We start from the raw sequence: 25,902 nt of genomic DNA, 5'->3' as shown, positions 1-25,902 counted from the left end.
CCTTGCCGCTGCGGGGCCGCCGGGCCGCGGGGACTGTCCCGCTGCGGGGCTGTGGGGCCGCACTGCATTCTGGGAGGAGGCTTGGCCGCGCGCGGAGGGCGTCCGGCGGCGGCAGAAAGAGGCGGGATCCGGCGCAGGTGAGACCGCGGCGGGACGGGACGGGATGGGATGGGGCGGGTGGGGTGTGTGGCGTCCGGCTCGGCCTGTGGCGCAGCCGGCCTGGTGCCGCTGCCGGTCCGGTGCCGCCTCCCCGGTGCCGCCTCCCCGTGGCCTACAGGCGGCCTGGCCGCGCGGGGTGGGAAGGAGAGGAGAGGAGAAGGGGTCCCCTGAAGGGCCTCGTTTGTAAGTCCGAGGCGGTGGAGAGGTGGGTGTCGAAACTTAAACAGGCTGGCTTTGTCTCGGGGGCCTCTTCGGCGTGAGCCCGGGCGACCTGCGGTGCGGCCTCGGGGCCGGTGTGGGGCTCGCTTCCGGGGCGGCCTGCGGTGCCGCTGGGTGCTAGCCTGCTCCGCTGGCTGTCGGCCTTTGGGGTAATGCTCCCCCGTGGAGTCGCTGGGACAAGGCAGCCCTCGGGTGTTGGGTAGAACAAAGGAAGGCCCTAGCGCTGAGACTCAAGTGAAACCGCATTAAAGGGTGTAAGAGCTGTACTGCAAAGGAGTCGGCTGTCCACGCGTGGGTTAAGGTCGTTGCTAAGCTGTGTGCAGCAAGCAGCGTTAGGTTAGTGGGTAACAGGAGCAGGCTTACGTTATACACTTGTGCAAGGAGCTTTAGAATGCTAGAAAGCAAACAGCTAGATTTAACATTAGATTTTCACATGTATAAGAATATTATTTTAGTCAGTGGTAACAAGAAGAAAAGTTCAACAGACCACAATGTAGTTTTTTGCATCTTTTGAAGGTTCTTCTTCTAGCTACCGGTGGCCAGGGTGTACTAGGCTGTATGGAATATTTGGTGTGGCCATGCCCAGGTTTCATGAAATTAACTGGCGGAATATTGCAGAGACTCTTCAGTACAGGGCAACAGTTGAAGGTGGAAAAAAAAAATATAAAAAAACCACCTGAATTGGAAATATGATGAAAAATACCCATTTTTTTGGCTTTACCTAAAGTTTCTTTCCAATTGGTTTTTCAAATAGATCAAATATTTAGAAGATTTTTGGGAAAAATATATATTGCTAAGGGAAAGCACGTTGCCACCTATGTATAGGAGGTTACTAGGGAGAAGCACAATTGGTGCATCAGAGCACCTACATAGCTGCTTACTCCTGAGCATGAAAAAACACTTCTGCTTCAGTAGGATTAGTTCACCAGTAGTCATGCAGTGTGTTTTCTCCATCTTTTATGAGACTCTTGTCCATAATTATGGACAGCACATTATATTGCAGAAGTCATTAGCTTCGTTTGGCCCATAAATTTTTATATTTCTATGCTATTAGATTATTGTCTTACTGGATGTTAAAAATAAGTAAAAAATCCAGTCCTTTTTCACCCTTAATCCTTATGTGAGGATTGTAACTGATCCTGAAGGTTTCAGTCAAGAGATTATAGTTATCAACCATTCATAGCTTTCTTTGTCTAAGTTTGCATTTAGTTCATCATTAATTACTTAATTATGATTGCTTTCAAAATATGTTTGCTTCATCCTTTCAGCTTTTTGTGCTATGGACTGTACAAATGTGGGGGTGTTTTTCTGAATTGTAACCAAGAGTTTTTTAAGGTTACTTTTTGCTCATGACTTGATATTTCTGTGATAATAAAACGTCTTTCACTTAAAGACAGTAAAATTAAGACAACCAAAATTTGAAGACTATTAAATATTAATGATTATTAAACAGTATTTTAGGGACTTGGAGGGCTACAGATGCCTACAAAGAGCATATTCAAAGAATATTCTGGGCTTGTAATTCACTAGATTTCATAATAAAACACCTCACGTGTTTACTCGTTCCTATGCTAAAAATGTGTGCGTATTTAAAGCGTATTTACTTGCAGGGGCTGAAAGTGCTTTTGAGGGTTGGTTTGTCAGATGTCTTGTTTCTGTTCAGACAGAAGGCAGCATGTATATCTTAATTGATTTTTTTAGTTACAACTTAAATGTTAACATGTTAAAGTTTTCTACATTCTGTCGTCTGGGAAACACCGCAGAAATTGTTTTAAACTAAGATCACCTTGTTATCACTTTCAGGATTTTCATTGACTTGTTGGGCCCTTTCCCTTACACCTAATTAGGAAAGCATGACTAGTTTATTATGATCTACTTTGTTTTATCTGAATAAATACCTTCCCTTCATTTTTTCAAAGACATTTAAATTGTCTTTCTTCTTAGTCTATTAGTATTTAATATTCCTGCTATGCTATTGGGAAGCCTGTCTTGCATGTAAGTCAGACTTCTTCATTTTGAAGTAGCTACCTTCTTTCAGTACGTACTTTCAAGTTCTCTTTAGAAAGTTTTTTCCTTGAAATTTGGCAGATTACAATGACTGCACCAAATAAAGCACTAGAACTACAGTTGCAAATGAAGCAAAATGCTGAAGAGCTGCAGGATTTTATGAGAGAATTGGAGAGCTGGGAAAAAGACATTAAAGAAGTGGATTGTGAACTAAGGAAACAGAGTGGTGTCCCAGAAGAGGTAAAAATCACGAGTCCAGTGTCAATATTAACTCAGCTATTCATAATGTGATAGTATTTGTAATAATTGCTTTTTGCTTCAGCAAAATTACATGTGTTGACTTAAAATATTTCAATAGAAGGTATGAGCTAACCCAGCTGACTTGTTCCTTATCTGAACTAGACCAAAGATTCCTCTGTACACTGTTCTACCAACAGATCTGTGAGGCAGTAGCATCGAGGTAACAGGGACAGTAAATTTTTAATTAGCTCCAGGTAGATCTAGGAGAGTATTTCTGTCTGCAGTATAAGTATTACTTACTTATTGCTGACTTTTAATGTGTTGATGTTATTCTCCAGTGATACTCTGCAAAGAGTTGTCTTCTAAAACTTAACTTTGTATCATACTTGCTGTCCTTAGTGGTTTTGTAGAGTTCGTGAGAACAGCTTGCTGGATGGATTTCTAAAATAAAACTAGCCAGTAGATAGATACTATTTCTAGATATAGGTACTATAGTTTCTTCAATACAAGTGACTTTCACACATCTGTTTTATAATAAATTACTTATTTCAATTTAGAATTTGCCACCAATTCGAAACAAGGCTTTTAAGAAAAAGAAGAAAAGCAAAAGTAAAGTTCCTTCAAAGATAACCACTGAGGAAAACAAGAAAAACAAGATCAAGTCTTACGATTATGAAGCATGGGGAAAACTTGATGTGGTGAGTCAGAATATTTGCTTGTTAACTGAGTCTTGTCCCCAGTTGATTCTGTTTTAAATAAGATTTTGTTATAGTGCTGAGAGTTCAGTCCACAAGTCAGTATCTTACTGTGGTAGGTACTATATGAACATAGAAAGTAGCTTTCTCCCAAAAAGGTTATGTGTTTAAAACTTGGAATATTGAGAAATATGTGAGTTTTCTTTTGACTGTGTTCTCATCCAGCAGATTGAATTTGACTTTAAGGAAAAAAACCCAATGGTTTAACAATAGGTCTATTAAACGGTCATAATATATAAGACTAAACACAGCTGTCAGTATTAGAAGATAGATTTCTCACTTTAAGTGTGGAACACTCCTTAGTAAAGAGGACTTAAGCAGTAGAGATTTTTAAAAACACACTACTAATTCTCCTAAAGTCTTACTTGTGTTATTTTGCATTGTTAAATTATAATGAAAGTAATAGTTTTTTACATCTGATTTCAGGATAAAATACTTGAAGAACTTGATAAAGAAGATAGTACTCATGATTCTGTATCTCCAGAATCAGACTCTGAAGAAGATGGAATTCGTATAGATGCAGAAAAGGCTCTTGCAGAGAAGGAAAAGGTTATAGCATTATAAATGTTTGTTATTTGCAAAGTAGCAATTTAGATATAGGAGTGTTTGTAGTTTCTTGTAAAAGATTGTCCACTGAGACCACACTTCTGGTGGAAGAATTGCCTGTTCGGAGTTTTTTATCTGTTTTCTTGCCCATTATTTCAAAATTCTCACTGCATTTCTGTTTCTTCTCATCACTGATTACAGCAAAGCCTGTCAGACTCTGCTTAATGTATGCTGATAATGATTAATGTATTGGTGGTTTTTTGCTTTGAGAAGTTGGGTTGTTCTATAGAATATGGATCAAACTGGTGTATACCTGAACACAAGGTCTGAATGCCCCAAACTAAATCCATAAGAATTTAAGATTAGTCCCTTTATGAGGCTAGTACATCTGGGAATGATGGGTGAACTTCTGTGTCTTCCTTGCCTTGGTAATGACCAGTTGGTATCAGTTCAGTTTTACCTTATTTTTCAAGTAGAATACGGCAAGACCTAGCTCATGCTTTATTGCCATGTGAGATAGATAGGCTAAGTTGTATAGCAACTTCTGTGGTTCTGGGAAACTTCTTTGCTTACAAACAATGACCTAACACCATCTGTCAGTCCATACTTTTCTTCAGTAGCATTTCTTAGGGGTTTTGGTTTTTTATTGTCTGCATGGGTGTGACATCTGTGTTCTTTCCCTGCTGCTGTGGAAATTCCTTGATGTATAATCTGCAGTCTACACTGAGAAATTGAGATGTCTTTGACCATTATCACCTTGGCTGCAGTGAAGTAACTGAGGGCACACAAGGTAAAAGTTGTGTCCCAAAGGAGGCAGAAACGAGAATATTTGCCTTGGAAAGCAAAGATACCAAATCTAGTTACTAAAAACTCAAAAAACCCTTCAGTAATTCTCTATGGCAATTTAAGCAGCTATGTATGTTTTGTTACAGGTTTCTGGAAATGACCCACAAATACGGAAAATCAGTATAGAATAAAACCATGTTATTGCATAAATCATGAGAAATACTTAATATGGGATACTTAGACTATTTTAGCTAAAAGAAATGTTTCACAGTAAAGCAGTACTTTGTGAGAAATATTAAACAAAAATGTTTGAGTATTCTAAAATAAAAACTTTGAAGTTTTTCACCAGAAATTAGTATTGTGTCTGTCAATGTACAGTAATTTGCTAAAAAGACTTTTTTCTATTCACAGGGTAATAACTACTTTAAACAAGGGAACTTTGATGAAGCTATAAAATGCTACACTAGAGGGATGCATTCTGATCCATACAATCCAGTATTGCCCACAAACAGAGCATCGGCTTTTTATAGAATGAAAAAGTAAGACTTGTATTGTTAAATCCATAATACTTTCTTCTTTGAAATGCTACCTTCAGATTTTTTGTCTGGTTTTAAGTCTTGATTATATTATTTATGATGCTGCGATACAATCTATGTAAGACTGCTGTTGCAGCCTGCTTTGCAGTTTCAAACTAAAGTAGGAATCTCCAGGATAAGGAATCTGGTAGTCTCTCTCATCTTTTTGTCCTCTGCTTTCATACTAGAAGTTCACCATCTTCTGTGTTACAGCGTAAGACTTCAAAAAAAGAAAAAAGAGAAAGTTCACTATCTAATTTGCCTTTCAGATTCTATTTCGAAGGCTTTAATTTGTTTTGGGGGAAGAAAGGGTCCAGCGGAGTTGGTTATTCTTTCTGTTGCAGTAGAGATTGTTGACCTCTGTTTTCCTTTTCTGTTTTGATGTTTTCTGAATCTAGAGATGTTTAACTACTTGTTCTATGCCCCTTCTGAAGTATGTAAGATTTCCACTTTAGAGAGAACCTGTAAAGCTTCAAAGTAAGCTAAATCACTCAAGTTTTGGGGTTTGTTACCTAGATGTGTCCAAACTAACTCATTCGTATTTTTGATAGGTTTTCTGTTGCAGAATCTGACTGCAATTTAGCACTTGCTTTAGATAAAAATTACACAAAGGCTTATGCCAGAAGAGGGGCTGCTCGCTTTGCTTTGAAAAATCTTCAAGGTGCTAAAGAAGGTGGGTCTTTTTAAAATTCTTTCCTTAAAATACATGCAAACTGTTTGGTTATCTGCTTGATTAAAGCTTCTGTGATTTGCTTATTTGGTGTAGGAATTTAATTTTCATTTCCTGTAAACAAAGAAATGAAATACCATATTGCCTATTCTTCTGGCAAGGTAAAATTCAAGCAGCAAGTCGAAATGATTGCTGTAGGTATTAGTAGTCCTAGAATAAATCAGCTTTAAATGTCTTAGAATAATGTGTTCCTTGCAATATCTCAGGCTTCTTAGGTTATCTCAAAAGAATGCTTTTTTTTAATACTCTGATTACTAGCCTGTAGTTCCTACCTGAAACATTGTTTTTTGATCTTCTGATAGATTATGAAAAAGTTTTAGAGTTGGATGCAAACAACTTTGAAGCAAAAAATGAACTGAAGAAAATTGATCAGGTAATAAGATTAATAGGCCCTCACATAAATTAATACATCCTGTTCAGTTTGTATCTGTATCAACTTATAACAAGAACTGAATTCAACAAAATATCGTGTGCTTTTTCTGGCATTTGAAGTTCACTGAGGTCAAAATCTGTAATTGAGTTTCTTCTGGATTAACTAGCATGTATGCAAATATGAGTGTAGTAGTGGATTGACAAACTAAGACTGTATGTGTGCACCAACATCTGTGGTTTTATTTTTTAATTTTTTTTTTAAATCTTCCCTCAGATGGTTTTTCTATCTCCTGTGTTAATGTTTTTTTCAGTCATGCTTAGTATTTTGGTACAATGTAGCACTATGTATGAGAGAACATGTGTGTGTTCTTGGCTGTAAAGCTGAACTGCTCACCTGCTTGTAGTCCCACTGATTGCTGTGGTCTGCCAAACCAGAAAGTAGGTTTAAACCTAGCAGAACATAATACTCTACTGCAAGTCTGATCCCTTTCATGACAGGGAGAGAATGTTGATTAGGATGACCTTAGTAAATATAAGCTCACCTGTCATTACTGTGTGAATATGCTTATACCTCTTCAACTGTAGTTTGGAAAGTGCTTGAAACATTTATTTTCAGAATGAAGACCCAAAGTCTCCAGTAATTGAAGATATAAATGATTTGTGAATTGGAATATATAGAGACAGGTTCCATGAGTCATTTTACATTGTGCTTCAGAGATTACATACTTTTTATTTACCAAGTCATAGTCTCACTTCCAGTCCTTCATAGATACACATTTTCAAGAACAGTTTAGAATGATCTCTTCAATTTGCATTCACCTTACAACACAGGCACCTGTGTTAAAATGCTTGGCAGATTTTTGCATCTTAAAAGTTTAGAATTTATCGTAATTTATGTTCTGAAAATGTGTAAATGGAGGGCAATACTTATTGAGGAAAATTACATCTTTGCAGGCTCTGTCATCAAAAGAAAGTTCAGAACAGAAAGAGTTTGAAGGTGTGGTCAGACCAGAATTAGCAGACGAAGAGAAGAAGCGCATTGAAGACCAGCAGCTCAAGCAGAAGGCTATTACAGAAAAAGATCTGGTAAGTCACAGGTTCCGGTGGAACAGGAGAGAACTAGCGAAGAAAAGTGTGGTGTTGTGCTATTAGCTATGCAAATGTGTAAATTACATCTGATACTGTCTTGAACTTCATAAATACAATGTCCTTGATATAACCTTAATTGTTTTCCATTTTGGGCTCTAGGGGAAGGGGGACAATGAGTTCTGTTTGGACTCTTCTGGAGGCATAATTATACAAGGTAGCTTTTATAGCCCAAAATCGTACATGATAAATTCCAAGTATGTAGTAAGATAAGTAAAACTCAAACTGTATTTTGCAAAGATCCCGTTTCTCCAGTATTATATGTATCTTGACCCCTGCTTGTCCAAGTAGAGTTGTGGAATATTTCTTTTTTCAAACCTCTGATTATATGGTGAAAAGTAGTTATAAAAGGACTTCAGGGAGTGCAGGCAACAATGACAATAAAAATGTATTTCAGGATACATGGTCTTGACTCACAGTTGGCTTATTGATTTCTCCCTCTCCCCACTGTTGCAATTAAGAAATAACATTATCAACTAAAACATAATTTTCTTTTTGTTCTCTTACCTAGCTATTTAACTTCTAACTTGTTATCAGTATTCAGGTTTTCTGTACTGGTTGTAAGAAGTAATTAGTAGGAAATGAATGAAAGCATACATTCCGTAGGTAAAAGGAACAAAACTTTGAAGAGGCCACAGAAAAGAAATTTCAGTCTAGTGCAATACTTCATTGGTAGCAGAGTTGACTCATTGTGGGCCTCTTTCTGGCAACATGGATCCTGTCAAGTCTGAACTGTGGCCTTCGCTTTTTTGCCACTGAGTAGAGAAGTAGCAGAGCAGGGAACACATGGCTTTATATTAGTACTGAGAAGCAAAAGATAATTTTAGTCTCTTGGAAACAAACAAAACAAGTAATGTAATTTTGTTGTATAGAGCGTTAATTAGAAAATAACAGCAACATTTGGGCCCAAGTAATATTTAAGGATAACAGTTTTGTGGATGTAGCAAGATAAAGACAGATTTGTGCAGCACAGAAAGTCATCTTGAAAGGGGAATTGTAAAGGTTCAGCTTTGTTCAGCTTGTGTTTAAATTCAGGAGGTACAGGGTGGCTTATACTGCATATCCAGAGTAAAGACAAATCATAAGTTATACTTACAAGTCTGCAGTTAAACTATGCATGAAGCAAAAATTTTTTTAATCCTTGAAGCACTAGAAAAAAATAAGATTTTTTTTGTGGTCTGCCTCCAAGCTTAGATATGAAGAAATACGCCCTGATGTGGATGTTCTTTGTGATCCATCTTCTTGATATGGTGACCCTGTCTACTAAAAAGGATAAGAAAAACTCATTGTACTAGATCTTTCTCAACCCCATTTTTTTTCTAACCTAAATACTACAGGGTAATGGTTATTTCAAAGAAGGAAAGTATGAAGCTGCAATAGAATGTTATACCCGTGGTATTGCAGCAGATGGCACCAATGCTCTTCTGCCAGCTAACAGAGCCATGGCCTATCTGAAGATTGAAAAGTAAGTAGGATTGCATGTGGATACAGTTTCTTTCTTTGTTGTGAGCTGGATGGAAGAATGATCTAGTGGATTTTCACTCAAGTTCAGTTACTGTCACTGCTAATTCTTTCTAGAATTCAGTACAGAATAAATCGTATTAAAAGCAGTAAGGGAGTGAAAATAACTCAATATGTGTGATCTTACAGTGCATTTCTTAGGAAAGAAGTTCTGAGAGAAAAAAATAGCATCAGTATGAAATTATAATTTCTAAAGTTGGATTTTTCATTCTTTCATGTATATAGAATTCTAGGTAGTCACCTTTCTTAAAGGACCTGCCTTTATGTCTTTTTTTGACTATAAAACTCAGTCAGCTACTAAATGTTGCACTGTAAAAAAAAAAAATGGATTATAACTTCTGACTTCAAAGGGAATGGATAGGAGCTTTTTCTGGAAATTGTCATCTTTTAAAATATTTTTCTTTAACTCCAATAATGGAGACGTGTTTGTGTAGTTAGTTTATTTTTAATTAAGCTTTATCCAAATAATCCAGTAACAGTAGGAAATGCATGCTTTCTAGTAAACGAGGGAAATTCCATATGACCATTTTTGAAGTCTGAATTTTTTGTGACTCCCTGATGGTATGGTAATTTAAACCTTTTAAACTGGTAGCATAAGAAGCAGAGAACTGAGCATTATGTTGGTCGTTAGTTCTAACATGACATGGTTGGGTATCTATAGAGACAATACATTGATTTCAAATTCTAAGATTATAAGATAGGTTGCACAGGTAGTATTTCTGACATGACATTTGTAACTTAGTACTGAAGCCATAGATAACATCATAATGCGAGTAATGTTCTCAGAGAATCAGAGGAAGTGATACTTTAATTGAATGACCAAGCAACAAAATCAATTCTGTATGATAAATCAGTGTATCATGGGTCTTTACATTTCAAAGAGAACCTAAACATAAAATGCAATAGGCTCATTGGTATTCTTATAAACCTCTAGAACTGATAAAAGCTGCAAAAAAAATACTGTTTCCATAGATTTAATGATAGATTGAAGGAGGAGAAGAAGAATGAATGAAAATACTGTAATATGCATATAGTGGAATCATGATCTAATACAACTAAATATAACAGGGATGGGGAAATTTGATCTTACAATGAAGCAAATGACTTCAATGTAAGGAGGTACTGACTTCTCATTCTGAAATAGTTAAGGACAAGTCAGAAATTCAGATGTAGAGAAATTTATTCTCATACGTTTGCTTCTCCTTTCTTGTATTTTTGTTTGGGTTTTTTTTTGTTTGTAATTGTATTTCTGTTTTACAGAAGTACAAAGCTATGATGCTGACTTTCATTTTAAGACTATTTAATGTTTAAAGAGGATTCTGCTCTGACAGGCTTTAAGTGTTTAATTTCTCAGAGGAAGTGAATTTCTCTCATAAAAAGAGAGTCAGCAGTGTGTCATGAGATACCAAAAGATTTGGCTGAAATTTCAAGGTGCTGAGAAATCACATTTTATATGTTTACTTTTATTTTACATTTCAGTTCAATGGTGTGTATTTATTTGTATATAGGTAGTTAAGGTCTGTCTTCATATTTTAATTGTTTAGGTTAGCTATGTCTTTTCAGTTGAAACTGCCTCTTTTGGAACATTATTAATTTTATACTACTCTTTTGCTGAGATATGAAGAGGCAGAAAATGACTGTACACAGGCTCTGCTCTTAGATGCCTCCTATTCTAAAGCCTTTGCCAGAAGAGGAGCTGCTAGAGTTGCTCTTGGAAAGCTAAAAGAAGCTATGCAAGGTATGACTTTGAATTAGTCTTAAGTGTGATAGGTAAGAGATGAGTATAATGACATCCTGATTTTTTTGGTCTTCTAATAGCAATTAAAACAGCTGCTGACTAATTGAAGTCACCAGTGCAGAAGTTAAGAAGGGTGGGATTTTGTTGTGTTTCAGTGAATACGTATAAAACCTTTTGTGTTGGTATTTACATGATAGGAAGAGAGTGTTGTGTGAAATTACAACTATTGTTGCTTATGATAAGTAGTAAGAAATAGCTTGAAAAATGTGTTTAGAACTAGGTCATGATATAAGCATTAGGATGACTTACCTGCCTTTAATTATTTTAGAGCTGTGAAGGGAAAACAGAAGGTTTAAAAAGTTGCCAGGAGTACTTTGTAATTTGAAATGTCTCCATTTTTCATATATTGTTTTTCATGCAGATTTTGAAGCTGTTCTGAAGCTAGAACCTGGAAATAAACAAGCAATAAATGAACTTACTAAAATAAGGAATGTATGTATACTTGGGTTCTTTTTTTTTGTAGACCTATAGTAATAAATTGTTGGAGTGGGAGAACCACCCAGAGTAACGATGAAATCTCAATATGAGTATAGTCGTTCTCCCCTTTATTCAAGCTTACAGAGTATATATAGACAAATGCCAAGAACACGCGTCTGCAACAGTTGTATGATTGGCTTACAGCCTCTGTTCACGCGCCAAGGCGGCGAGTGTGATTGGTACAGTGCTCTTGTGCACGCACAGGAGCACTTCTCCTCTTCGTGGATGTAGCTCCTTCTTCGTGTTTACCATTCTACTGTCTCTTATCACAACAGGCTTTCAAGGACAGTTAACGGTTTCCTCCGAGCCTTCCCTCTCATCAGAGACTGGGTTGCTCATGGGAACCAGATCGTGTCCCTTGTTACTAAGCCATTCCTCCACAATAAATGTTTTCATTCTTTATTACATAATTTTTAACATATAATTATCTGTCAAACTTTTCATCTTTTGGACAACTTACCATTTATTTTTTTTTTTAGGATTTGGCTGAGAAAGAACAGTGGACTCATCAAGAATATCCTGCAGTATTGATAAAAGAAACAGAAATAAAAAATATAGTGAAACTGATCGATAATCCATTACACCTGAAATCAACAGTAAGTTGTTATGTTAGTTGCTTTCTACAATGGTGGGAAAAGCAGAGCTTAAAGTTAAAATCCACTTCTTGCTTATTTAGTTAGACTAACTCCTGATAGATACATCTTCCCTGTGGAAAGCCCAAAATTTACAGATTTACTCTTTTGAAGTTTTTCAAGAAGGTAACTTCAGCATCTCCATGTGTGTGTAATAGTAAACATGGTGTAACCATTCAGTCTACAGTAGCTGGAACAGGAAACATAGTGTATGCATATGTCTGTAATATGAAGTGGGGAGGCAATTCCACAACCCTCTCCTGGGTCCATGGCTAACATTGCAGTTGAGAGTAAAGGGGAGAGAGTTGGGTCTCCATGTTTGATTGCAGACTCGAGAAAGCCCTTGGTAAACTTCCTTCTTTTCATCTGCTGTTTAGAGTTTCTGTAGCAGCTGTAGTGGTAACAAGACGTGTTGCCTGCCCATGTGATATGCTGCTGACACTTAGGGCTACTGCAAGAGCCTTGAGCCTGCATTTTTATCCACATAAACTGTATTTCTGGGTATCGGTTTTCAAGAAGCAATAGCTTTCGACTACAAATTATCAGTGGTTATAGTCAGATTAATGAGTTACACATGACAAAATATGATAATACAGAAAGTAGTATCAGCTTTCTTTATGTATTAGGCTTCCTCTTATAGTACATTTAATCTTTATACGTTCAGCAGTGAGTTGTGTTAAATACAAAGCGCGCTCACACTTCGTATGGAGTACTGTAGTGTTCTGCTCTTGATGATTTTAAAATGTTTGTTTACTTCCATTAAATATATAATTCAGATGGATAGCTGTAGTAGAAAATGTGTGATTAACTTGATCCTTTTTTTTGGGGGGGGGGGGGTAAACTATTATATGTTATCTATAACCAGATACAATATTTTTAGACACCTAAATGAATTTTTTGTAAAGTAGCTGAAATACTATAGACAATTATATTCAGTTTGGCTGCTAAATTAAGTGGAGATACTAGGTTGATTGGTTTTTTCCTCGTTACTCTGTTAAGGTAGAACAAGTATAGGTTGAGCATCTGTGCTGTTAGTACTACCCAAGGATCGCAGAGAGAACTGTAATTTTGAGATGGTATATTGTCAAAGCAAACCCTGTATTGTCTGTCAATACACCAACAAGACAGTGTTTTTTGGGTGTGATTTATAGCAGTTTGCAAACTGCTGTGAAGACTTAGATGCGATTGTGTTAAGAGTGGGACAAGAAATCTGTCATTTCTAGAAGTCTAAATTGTTGAGTATGTTTAATTGTGTGTATTTGCATTCGTATTTCTAGAGCAATACACATTATGTTCATGTTCAGCAAATTAAATTCCAAAGTAAAAGGTGATGATTTCCCCCCCCACTAAATGGTGTTTCCTTGTAAGACCTGTGAAGGTGGTGCTAGGTGATGGTCAAAAATAACGGTGATCTTGCAGAGATTAAACAAGCTAAAGTGTTTTAGTTAGCATGTCCTCTATTGGTGGAATTAATTACCTTATGGTGTATGTAACTTGGTCAGCCAGCAGGGCTGAGTTACAAATATTTATCGTCTCAAAATTTTAAACTGAGGGTCAAGGCCTATGTTGCTGGATACTTAACTTGTTTAGCTAAATTACAAAGCTTGACCAGGTCATTGGTCAAAATATATGGTAGTCCTTGCCCATTCAACCTTAGTAGGGGAAAAAAAATAAACTAATCTTCTTTTATTTTATTATTATTATTACTGGGAAAACAGAATGCAAATTCTGAGATCCTCTAGAGTAAGGACACACTGGTTTATGAGTGTAAAGCAATAAAATGATCCTACAAGGCTTCCCGTAGAGTGTTATGAAGTTTTCTTTTTTGCCATTTAACTTTATTGAAACTATCTTCCATGTGCACCACCACGGATTAAACTGGTTATTATGAGATTATTTAAAATTAAACACAGCTGTTTCTGGGGCCTGTATATACACTGATGTTGAGGCTACACACATGACATGAGGTATGCATTCTGTTTAGAAGCCTTTGCGAAGAATAGCCATTGAAGAAATTGATGATGACACACCACATAGTGATTTGCTCAGCAATACTTCTTTAGTCAATAACTGGAGGAATTCAATGAGTGTTGAAACAACAGAGAATCTAGATCAGGATGATCAGATGACTACAATGGACATTCCAAAAGCAAAGCACTTGAAAATAGAAGAAATCAGTGACACATCACCATTACAGTAAGTATAAAAGTTCTGATCCTCTTTTTAAAAGGTAAATGTAGTTGAAGTGTAATCTTCATTTTCAAATTTCTACATGTGGTGAGTTGTCGAACATATTTTGGAGAATTTGAATTATAAAGAAAATATTGAAAGAAACTTCAGTTCTTACATGTCTGCCTCTTTGATCATGTAGTGGTTGAGACAAGCATGATCTATTTAGTGTCAGGTGGAAAGCTAGTCTTGTTCTTACATTTCAAATATAAAGAAATTCATAATATTTTCCTATATACCTTACTGTCTTCCTTGTGCACTTATCTTCCCTAGCTGTGATTTCTCTTTGTAATGTTTTAGAGTAGATTCTGAGCGGAGTTCAAACATTCTTTGCACATTAGTTGTGTCAGAGAGAAGGAGCAGATGAGCATATTGTCTACTGAGCAGGCAGCTGATAACTTCAGGTTTGCTCAAAGTTCCCAAGTTCCACTGTGTTAGCTAGGCAAACTCAAGTCTGGCTGGCTGAAACTACACTGAAGCCACTATCCTAACTTTATCCCTGCTAAGTGTCGGAACTCTTATTTGTTGTCTGTTTAAGAAAGCTCTGTATGGATCAGCATAATCTCATTGTGTTAATAGTAAATATTTTTCATGGAGTTTTGATTGAAGAATTTCTACGAGAAACACCATCCCGCACGCACCTTTTCCAGCTGAGTCACATGGAATTACTGTGAAGTGTTGGGGAAAAAAAAGTGTATTTCTTAACCATTTTATAAATTCTGAAAAATAAATGACTTAACTGACAAATTATAGGACAAAAAATAGCTCCACTGTAATCAGTTATGAAAACAGTTTGTTCATTTTACATGGTTATTGTTTTGCATTGTGAAACTGCGGAAAATGTAATTATTTTTTTGCGGCTCTGTACGGTAGAAATACATACCATAAAATGCAGTTATTTCCGGAAACAAAGTAGAGAAAGGCTAAGTATATTTGTAAGTATTTGTGGATGTGTTTTTTTAGAAAAGATGAATCAAGTATAAAGTATAATTTGAAGGGTTTTTTTAGACACCTGCTTGAACTAAAATACATTAATTTTAAAAATGTTGATGGTATGTTAGATTTTTAAGGAATTAAAAGATCACCAGTTAGGTCTCAGTGTAGGATTTCCTTAAATGTTTTCTTGATTGGGCATTTCAAAATATCTCTGCAGGCTTCCTGCTAGTGTGAAAGGAATTTCATCAGTGTTGCATCCATCTTTCCCTGTGAACCAACAGAGAGAAAAAGAAATCAAAAGGTCATTTAGATGTGCTTCTCCAGTCCCTGCCATTCCTGCAAATTCTTTCCAGCTTGAGTCTGACTTCAGGAAATTGAAAGACTGCCCGGAAAATATGTACTTGTACCTGAAGGTATGAAACGTAGTACTGACTGACAGTGCTTGGACAATTTCTTCAACTGACATTGAAGAAACAGCACAAACTTAGGTGGAAAGGGTAGCTATGTTTAGAGTGTCTTAACCGTGTACAGTAGTCCCTTTTTTTTAATTGCCTTCACATAATATTAAGTAGCTTGTTCTACATCTGAGTATTTCTCCTCTTGTGCCTGACTTCTCACTTACCTCACTTTGAGTACAGTCACTGTATAATCTGTCTTCTTTCAAATACAGACCCTGATTCTGTAAACACTTAAATGCATTAGTAACCATGTCAAATTGTAGTTTTTCAAATGAATGCTTCTAAGGTAATTAGACATAGCAGCATTCTTATCTCTTTAAAGTGCAAAAATGCTTGAAACACATCAATCTACTTAATGTGTACTTCTGCTTTGTGTATTTTGCAAAAAAATTGCTTAGAATCCTTTTGAAAAAGTTAGCAATCATAATCACAAAAACAAAAAAAACCCCAAAATTAATGTTCAATGTCAAATAGTGCAAGTGATTTGGTTTTTTCACTTTCATGCACTTCAGCATCGTCCAAGACATCCTAAAAACTCATTTCTAATTCTCATGACTCAACTGTATTTTGTTGCCTAAAAATAACACTTTTTTCATTTTTCCAAAGCAAATAGAGCCTTCGCTTTATCCAAAACTGTTCCAGAAATCCTTAGATCCAGACTTGTTTAACCAGATACTGAAAATTCTACATGATTTCTACATCGAGTAAGTTTTAACTCCTCCTATGTGTTACATTGCTTATTGGTATTCTGTTTTTTGGGTTTTGTTGTGGTTTTTTTTTTCTCCCTACCCCCACCCTTGGGCTTAGAAAATTATTTTCGCCATGCAGCGTTACATGAGCATGATGCAATGATTAGAATGATTCAATAATTGGAATGGTTCCTTCTTAAGAAATTAAACATACCTTGAAAAATCAGATAGAAAAGAGATAAATAGCCTTTACTGTATGTTGTTGAATTCAATTCTGCCAAGTAGTGTCAGAAACTGAATATTAGACTGTATGAAATAATTTTTGTTCATATTACTGTATATATTCTGTTATTACATATCATTGCATGATACAAGCTTTCTATATTAACTTTCTAAAGCTGAGAAATAGAGGGTTTCATTTTTGTGCAATGCTTATTGTGATGCATTAATTACCTGCTAGCATTTTACAGTAGCCTGTAGTAAATGTGTATTGGAGCTAGAAGTTCTGATAAGACAGAACCTGGCAATTGTTTCTGAAATTCCTATCCATGCTACCATTTGAGTCTTAAAGTTCATTTTGCCTGTCATAGGCAGTGTGCCACTTCTCTGAATTACTCTGCCTGAGAGCACACACTCAGAATGTTTTTAGGGTGGTGTTTTATGGAGAAAAGCAAATGTAAATGAATGTTAGCCTTTCCCTTGGTTTCTTTAAAAGTAAATATCCATCGTGTGGGTGAAACATGACATCTTAAGAGAGATTGTCCTACATTTGGTGGTATGACATATAAAGGCTAGGAAGTTGAAATTGTTTTCAGTAAGGTAAAAGACACTTCTTCTGGAGGGAGACAGGACAAGTTATGAAAGAAAAATGCTATTTGTTATTAGTATTTGTAACAAAGACAGTGCCTGTTTATGGTTGGCTAGAAGAATGTAAATTGAACACAATCTAGAAATTTTCTGTATGGATAAAAGTGATGGCAACTGTAATGTGGTGCTTTTTGCTGAGCTTCCTATGACCACAGGTTCTAATTTCCCTCACACACACCGATATGTATACAAATGGTGAAGTTATGGCAAGGTGTAAGCCTTAAATCATAAAATAGCTATCCTGTACACTAACAGCAGTCAGTTTGCATCAGTCTAGGTTGTTATATTTCTTCACGCTTGCTCTGTATCAGAATAATACTTGCATAAAGGTTTCTGGGTGTTGACTTCTTGCTTCGTGGGTGGAAGAGTGAACAGGAAGATGAGAAAGGCAGGCAATATGAGAGAGACAGAGAAGGGAGTTCCATTGGTCGTTTAATTTCTTGTTCCTGAAGTCTTTAATACTGCTTGCAGCTACTGAAACTTTCTAATCAACAGTAGTTATTTTTATATTTCTAATAATCTTTTTAAGGAAAGAGGAGCCATCACTCATCCTTGAAATCCTCCAGAGGCTATCTGAATTAAAAAGATTTGATATGGCAGTAATGTTTATGTCAGGCTCAGAGAAAAAAAGTAAGTCATTCAGTAGTGTCTTTTTAAACTTCATTTGTGATACTGTAGAATCTAGCAAGAAATACGTAAAATTTATTCCATGTAATAATTAGTTAAGGTTAGTTAGTTGTCTAGCTTAGCTGGTAATGTTACAAATTTATGAATTTGTATGAAATCTTACATCTGACATGCAAAGTAGCCAAATTACACATTTTCCACAATTTACAACCATTTCTTGGCAATCCTGACTTTACTGTGGGCAAAAAGAATGCAAGTGTCTCTAAACCACTCAGCCTGTTCATCTCTGTCCTGTTCTTGAGGCATCACTTAGATTAGTTTGCAATTCAGGTTGATGTTGGCTTGAGTTCATGGTTTATAAAAGTGGTTTTTGTCTCAAATATTTTCTTTATTTAGCACACCAGACAGACTGTGTAACAGTGAGACACAAGCAAAACATTTCTCTGGGATCAAATAATGTCAAATTTACTATCTACAGCTGAGTTTCACTAATAACCATTATAGTTTCAAAATTTTGATATGTGAATCTCCTTAAAATAAAATTGCTTGTTTGACTTACTGAAGAACAAGTAAATTCCACTTCTGAATTGCATTCACGCTTCTAACCTGATGTAAGCTTTATCTTCCATCTGGCATTAACTTTTATCTTCTGCATTTAATGGCATAGTGCCAAGATAGTAAACAAAATAAAAGCTGTCTGTTTATGTTGTCAGGATTATATACCTGTTTAAGGAAATGTTGTTAGGCAGCTTGTGGGTATCAAAACAAAGTGAGAACTTCCCTTTACTACTTTTTTTTCATCCTCTTAGTAGTTCTAAAAATTTACTTGTATTTCAGCTACATAATCCAACCCTTACTCTCACTGAGGAAAGAGTTAGATTAATTTACCTTAAGAGTGTGCATCACAAAAATAACAGTTTATGTTGGGATTTTCTTTTACAGTTACACAGGTATTGTTCAATCATGTCAACCACATGGGATTGAAAGATACTTCTGTTGAAGAATTGGAGAAGAAATACAGCATTTTCTCTTAGAGAGATGACTGATATGTGAATTGCTGTTGCTGCATTTCTTTCATGTATAAATCGGCTGAAGACGTCTATAAAGACTGGAATTTTGTTGCTTTTGTATAAGTAATGAAAGTCTTAAACTTGGTTTAGCCAAATGGTAAGTGCCTGAAGAGATAATTACCTAGTTCTGCAGGTACATTTGCTTTCCAGCATCCGAAACAATACAGATCTACATTGTCTCCAGGAGAATCTGTTTGCCTAAAAAATAATTGGACAGATTGGCATTCAGGATATGGACTGTAGATAGAGATCTTTATTAAAAGGTAAAAAAAATATTTATAAACATGTCTTTGGTAAGAATCAAATGGTGTAAATTACAAATATGCATGTTTTTTATTTTAGAAAATAAACTGAATGTTGAATTGAAGGTACTAAATTCTTAAGGAATTTTTTAAGTTGCCTAAGTCATCCTTCTCTACATGTTCTGATGTGGTGTATCCTTAATGTGTGAAGCGAACCTGAGGTATGATGGCCAAAAAATTCCAGAATTCTTTTACTTGAGTTTTCCCAAAAGCTGAGTTTTAAGCATTGACAGCTGAGATATTCCTGTGAACCTCACCTGCAACTGCAGAATAGAAGGAAGCCAAATACTGTAGAATTAAGCTAAAAATATAGTGGAAAACCACTTTTTGTCATCTTTGAAGAGTACTGTTAAAATAATCTGATGAAACTTATCTTTTGGGTCAGTTGTTCCTAACCAGGTAAAGCACTTAAGAAGCCTCAGGAAGCTAAGCAGAATACCTTTCAAGTGTGAAGAAGGCAAAGGCATGAAGTCACCTGAAATTCTTAAATGAGATAAGAAATAGCATTAGGCATAGTAAACTAGTCACACTGTTCACATGACCAGAAGAAGGAAATAACAGCACTTGTCAAGTATGCTGTAAGATTTAACTGTAGTATCCAAGTAATGGCGTCTAAGAATTTGCCTGCGTCTCTAGGCTTGACTGCTCTCTTTCGTTCTGCTGATACGAATATTCTGTGAGTTTGCTTTCATCCTGCTTCAGCCCTTGTGCTTTACTGGTGCTTCTCTGACTATGGAAGCCTTCTGACATTAATGCTTTTGTTTTGATAGTTGTGCTCTTTTTCAGAGGAATAATTAAACAGTTATAGCATTCAAAAAGACTTCAAATTTCCAAGATGGATTAATAGGAAAAGGTATGAATGTTATCTTCTATGTAGCCAGTATTAGAAAACTAATTTTAAAACATTTGCAGCTGTGTAATGTCCTAGTTCAGATATAATCTGGTGTAAAAAGAAAAAGAAAAAAAAAGTAACTGAGCTACATCCTTGGGCTGGGTAGCAACTGACATGAATGGAGCACTAGGTCCCGAAGGTAGTTTCCGATTAGCCCCAGAACTGAGCGCTAGGAGAATAGCCAGTGTTACTGGGGAAATGGAAGAGCCTTTATATAACACTGCTTGCCGCTTACCTACAACATGAACTGTTATTACTAGGTGCGTCCCAAGTTACTTGATAACTGGCTATTTCTTCCCCTTTTTGTAAAGCACTTCTGATAACATATCAGGGATATTGCTGTAAATACAAGTGGGGTGGAGTAGTTACCAAAGTAATTTTATACACCTTTGTAGATACAGCATACCTTCTTATGGACTGTTATGAGTTATTCAGTGTAGAGCAGAGGTGTATGCCTGATTAGGCTATACTAACAGAGCATTTGGTACATTCTCAGAAGCTGCTGCTTGAAGGCTATTGGATGAAAACAGGTGATTGTAGTATGTATCCTTGACAGTAAAAGCAAGCTGATAGCAAAAAGATTTGAAAATTGTAGGCCAGGAGTCACCTACAACTCCATCCAGTCTGCTATGTTTTTAATGAGAATAAGCAGCTATATTTGGTTTCTGGTCCCACTCCTGCTTTTACGGAGATTTCTCTTCAGGATTTGTATGTGGTAAGGAGGGCTGATTGAAAGGAAGCTGTTCAAGCGCATAGAATTTGCAGGTATGGATGAGTGGACCTGATTCATGTTGCTGCTGAACTTAGGCCACCAGGATTTATCTTGCAGGTGGTATGCTACTGTAGCCTTTTGCTTGTATTTCTAAATGCAACATCTGATGGTGACCTGCAAAGTCCCTGAAGTTACTTTTTAGTGCATAGAAAGCAATGCAAGATGGAGAGCAGAAGGCAGGCATTCAGAGAACTGCTAGCTTCGCTTGGTCCAGGAGGTGGCAGTGTTTTTCCCTTCTAAATTGTTAAAGATTGCCGAATCTCTTGAGTTGAAAGGTTAGTGAAACATGGAGAAGATTCATAGACCTGAAGTAAGTCAAGAATTCTTTCTGGGGAGAGAAGGGGATTTTTTTTTTTTTTTAAATCTAACACCCTTTCAATGATTATATCCTTATTGTGTCAGGGGAAAAAAGTCTAAGGTAAATAGTGTGAGGCAATTAAACAGTGTGGAATGCTTTATAGCTCTTTGCTATGTTATGGCATTCAAGGTATCAAAAATCTGAGGTCATGTTTGCTGCAGTGACTGATTCAGACTTGAGTTTTGAATTATTCCTTTTTTTATCAGTATTGAATGTTATATTTTTCTAGACAACTTTTTAACTTGTGAAGATCACTTCTTAATTTGAATAGTCATCCAGTAGATCTGGGAGACACTCAAACTCCATATTGTCTATTGATTTCATCATCTAGGTTGTTAGAATATCGATGGAACTGTGATCCTAGGGCATCCTTCTGCAGAACATCCTTACAGCTTTCTGTTTTGACAGTAGACTGATTTTATTTTTTTCCTTTCTCATAACTCTAGCTCTGCATTCATACAGTAATAGTTTCATCTGAGCTGTGTTTGTCTTGCTTATAAGAATGTCCTGTGATAAGTCAGATGTCAAGATGAAGATAGTTCATCTGCTGCTTTTTCATTACACTACTGTGGAAGAAAGGATTTTAACTTGTTCTTGGCCAACTTGTATCAGTTACTGCGGAAAGCATAAATGAGTATAGAGTTAGAGTACTTCTTCCAAAATATTTTTTAGAATTAAAAATTTATGGTCTTGACTGTGGTCAAGAAGTTTTTGCTGCTTCTTTTCTTCCCTGTCTTTCTGTTTAAAAATAGGCATTTCAGCTTGCCAGTTCTCAAATATAATGAGTACTACTCATTCTGAGAGTACTTTTTTAACATATCGTATTAATACAAGATTAACCTATCAATTTTTAACATATCTTATAGAGAAGTCTTTGGGACCCAGAGAACCTATGAACATTGAACTTCAGGAAACTTGCGTTCTAACCCATTCTTTTCTTTTACTAGACAGAGATCTTTCTTCGTCAACGATGTGAATACAGTTGCTTGTAGTTGCCATCATTAAGGAATACTGAAGTGAAAACAGCCATTGAAGAGTTCATTTCTAATGTCATCAGCTGTTAGTTGTTTTTCTTCCGTCTTACATAACTAACACTTCCCTTGGCTTTTTTCTTTTAATGCAGGTGCTCTGTAGAGCAATCTCTTCATACTCTTGTCAACTGCTGCTTATTTTGTTTTCCTCTTCTGGTTCTGATATGGTCCCTGTGTTCTGTTGTTGCTCCTACTTAATGATTCTTAAATAATCTGTCCTCATTTCCATTACTTACATGCTTTTCTCAGATCGTTGAAGAGCTCTTTGTTGGTCAGGTTGGTCCCTTTTTACACTTGCTATGCTTTCTTTCCGTTGGCATAATTTCAGCTTATCTTAATATCATTTATTTGGGAACTTCCGGGTCTCCTGTACCCTTTTCTGCCCTTAGATTTTCCTCCCGTGAAACCTTACTGAGCAGTGTTAGAATAGAGGAGGAAGTAGAGAAGATTAAGTGCATGAAACTTTCAAAGTTGCGTTTGGATGCTGTGATGTCTAGGCAGCTTGAGATTGCTCTACCGTCAGTATTAGAAACTATGAATTTGGGGCATTAAATATACATCTTTTCTCTCTTCCACCTGTGTCCCATCTGATGGCAACTGTAAGCCAAAGAAGCTAATGCCAGTCTTCTGCCACTAGTTTCGTTTTTTTTCTTTCAGTAAATTAGTGCTTTTCTAGGAATAGCAAGAAGGGCCTTAACAAAAGCATAGGGCTGCACATTTGTTGACTCTCACTTCTCCCCAGGTAAGATTCACCCTGTAGCTTTTCTTTTGTAGCAGCTGTCAATCACACTATTTGTTGGATCTTACAGAGCCAGGGGTGTTCTGAATGGCATTCCATCTCTTGTGCCTTTGCATGATACTTTTAGTAACTTCCTTAAGGTGTATTTCTAAGGGTTGTGTTATTCAGAGGACAAAATTACCCTGCAAAATCCTTTCTTACTGATTATCCTTGAGAGAGCAGGAAACTAGCCTGACCTCTCAGGAACATATCCTAAGTTTGAATCTAGTCTTCATTTAATATTGGCAGGTGCAAGCCTGTCAAATTACCTGGAATTGCATTAGTGATTAATCTGACCTTGTCTGCTTTGCTGGTTAGGTTTAGGGAAAATGCAACTTCTGGAATAAAAGGTGAAATTGTATTTTTCACTGTTGTCACATCTCTTAAGTATGCAGTTCAGCCTGATTGCACCAGTGAAGTTGTGTGGGTTTTATGCATCTGTCTGTTCCTTTTTTTTGTACTATTTCACATGATCCATTTGTATCAGATCTTTCCTATTACATCTGTCACTATGTGCCAATTCCCTCTCTCTGAATTTCAGTCTTCCTTTTCACTGGGCCCTTTCTGGTTTCCATCGGGTTCAAAACATTGTATTCTCCACTGCCTTCCCTCTCCTGTCATTAGTTGCAAGCACCTCAGCCTTTAAAACTGTCATTTGGAGGCTGCTTTTAGTTTTCTAAATAGAAAATTTCTGCTCTAGGCTGTTTCTGAAAGCTCCTTCCAACAGCTCTGCTTCTTCAGGCTCCATTTTGTAGGAATATTCTACTCTAATGTCTGGCTTTATAAACTGAAGCAAGTATAGCATAGAAACCAAGGGAATTAATTTTTTTTCTTCTTTTTTTTCTCCTTGCTTCCTATTCAAGTGGTTGCTGAGTTCAGTTGTGGTTGGATGCACTGGAATCTTTTGCTTTCTTAATAGTAGTAGGAAATAGTGTTTGCTTTCAAGACTTCATCTTCGAACTTCGGACCTTCCAGTCTCTCTTCCAACACTTGTTGCATTAATAAAGTTTAAGGTGACAGGGTAAAAGATAGATTTGATTCCTTGTTCCTTCATACCAAATAAGTCTACCTGGGTTTTAAAGCAAGAAATCTACCATTAGGCACAAATACTGATTATGTTAACCAACAACTGATTGTACAAAAGTCTTCCTTGTCCTGATGCCTGATGAGATAGGACAGATTAATGTTCCGTATAAATTATTAATTTAAAGTCCTGTTTTGCGACTATATACTTGGACAGGTCTGCCACAATGAGCTGAGCAGCAGATCAGAGTCTAAGCGAGGAAACCTGCAAAAAAACACAAATAAACAAAAAGCTAAACAAAAACCTCCAGATTTTTTGGTTTTATATTTATTACAGGAATGACTGCTTATACTTCAGGTTGCAAGGGCATGTACTCAGAGGCAGCTTCCTCCCTAAAGAATCAGTGGTCTGTACAAATATCACCAAAAAGCAGAGAAGGATTAAATGGTTGATTTGCCTGGCTGTGATTGTGATAGGAGAATAGTATCTGACTCCTTAAGTCAAAATCTGGTGTCTTTCTGGCTACATCAGGCTGAGTACTCAGTTTGGCAAGTGGTGCTTGAAGTTGGTTTATAACGAATTGCTATGACTTTTGGAAAAATCAGGAACACTTTGCTGACTTCAGAAAAGTGTACTCCAGAGTCTTTGTTGGGAAGTGGAAATGCTGCCAACTTTTTCTAAAATAGCCTGAAGTTCAGGCTGTTGAAATAAAAAGTAATGAGCTACTGCTGTACACCAAAGCCTGTGTGTAACACCATGTGGCACATGAGCCTTGAGTACTCTACTTCTGTCCTTGGTATTAACATTTCTTTGCATTTTGTGATTGGATTCTGGTGGTTGTGAAAATTAAGGCTATTACAGGGTTACATCTTATTAAATGCAGTATTTAAGTGAAAATGTGCGTGTGTTTTCAACAGATGGGTAAAAGCATTTTAGGGAATATTTTCCGTACAATCTGCAACAAAGAAAGGACATGAAATAAATACTTAAGAATTTGCCAGATCTCTGAGATTTTTCTTCTGCTTCAAGATTCATTCTTCAGTATACAAGCTTGTCTGATTGATTGGTAAAACTGGCATCTCTCACCCAAAAATCTGCAAGCATTCATTGAGTTTAAGAACATCATCTTTGTATAAATTTTTATCATCACTAGACTTTAAAATTAAAGCAAGAGAGAGAAGTAGATTCACTCTTTGCACTGGTTTGCAACTGTCAAGCTTTGGCTGATCTTCTGACCTTGGGAGAGCCCTTGTCCTCTTGTCCCATCCCCGGTTGCACTTGAAATACTGCTGCGAATGACTCGCTGCCTGAAAATGGGTGTAGACTACAGCAGCTGGGGTTTTATGTGGATGGAGCCTTTTTGAAGAGTTGAAGGGCAGCCTCTACTTCATTTCTGTCTTAAATTTCAGAGATGGTATCCAGATAAAACGAATGCTCTGCAGCTTGATTAACTCTTTGCTTGCTTTGTTCAAACTGTAACTGTGTTGTGCAGTTTGAAATACAGAGCCCTGGTAGTCCCTGGTGCTCTGCATTCTGGTTGTCATCTTGGCTTTCACAGAATCCTGGGTGAGGCAGGCGCCCTGTGGGTCTTGAACACGGACTTGTACCAGTGGCTTGTGGTCACTGGCTTATGGTGGCACAGAGTAAGTCCTTCCTCCAGGGATTTGCAATCTAAATAGACAATGTGTAGTATAGTCTCCCCACTGTTAGAGATGTGGGACTGAATGACTGGAGAGGCTGAGGAGAGATTTCCCTTTTTGTGATAAAACCCTTTCTGTGGGTGGTCTGAGCTTACTTGATTTTCCCTGAAGTGGAGTGGGAAGGACTCAGCTGCTCAGTTGAGAGGGGTGAGAGACGGTACATCTCTTTGGGCTCTGATGGAGATAGGGCCATCAGCTGACACATC

The 25,902-nt window shown here is 36.8% G+C and overlaps 1 protein-coding gene across 1 annotated transcript; it reads left to right on the top strand.

The window, feature by feature from the left end:
* Window positions 1-68: 68 nt before the first annotated feature.
* Window positions 69-19,143, top strand: RPAP3 (RNA polymerase II associated protein 3). The gene is made up of 17 exons (XM_059816545.1): window positions 69-137; window positions 2,467-2,625; window positions 3,183-3,323; window positions 3,807-3,929; window positions 5,124-5,251; window positions 5,839-5,960; window positions 6,320-6,390; window positions 7,344-7,475; window positions 8,873-9,000; window positions 10,673-10,794; window positions 11,216-11,286; window positions 11,811-11,927; window positions 13,948-14,159; window positions 15,346-15,541; window positions 16,193-16,290; window positions 17,672-17,772; window positions 18,712-19,143. The coding sequence occupies exons 2-17, from the start codon at window positions 2,473-2,475 to the stop codon at window positions 18,801-18,803; spliced, it is 2,007 nt and encodes a 668-aa protein (XP_059672528.1). The 5' UTR covers window positions 69-137; window positions 2,467-2,472; the 3' UTR covers window positions 18,804-19,143.
* Window positions 19,144-25,902: the final 6,759 nt, after the last annotated feature.

Source organism: Gavia stellata, chromosome 4 (genome assembly GCF_030936135.1).
Source record: "Gavia stellata isolate bGavSte3 chromosome 4, bGavSte3.hap2, whole genome shotgun sequence".
Taxonomy (NCBI): domain Eukaryota; kingdom Metazoa; phylum Chordata; class Aves; order Gaviiformes; family Gaviidae; genus Gavia; species Gavia stellata.
This window is presented reverse-complemented; position numbering and strand designations above follow the sequence as displayed.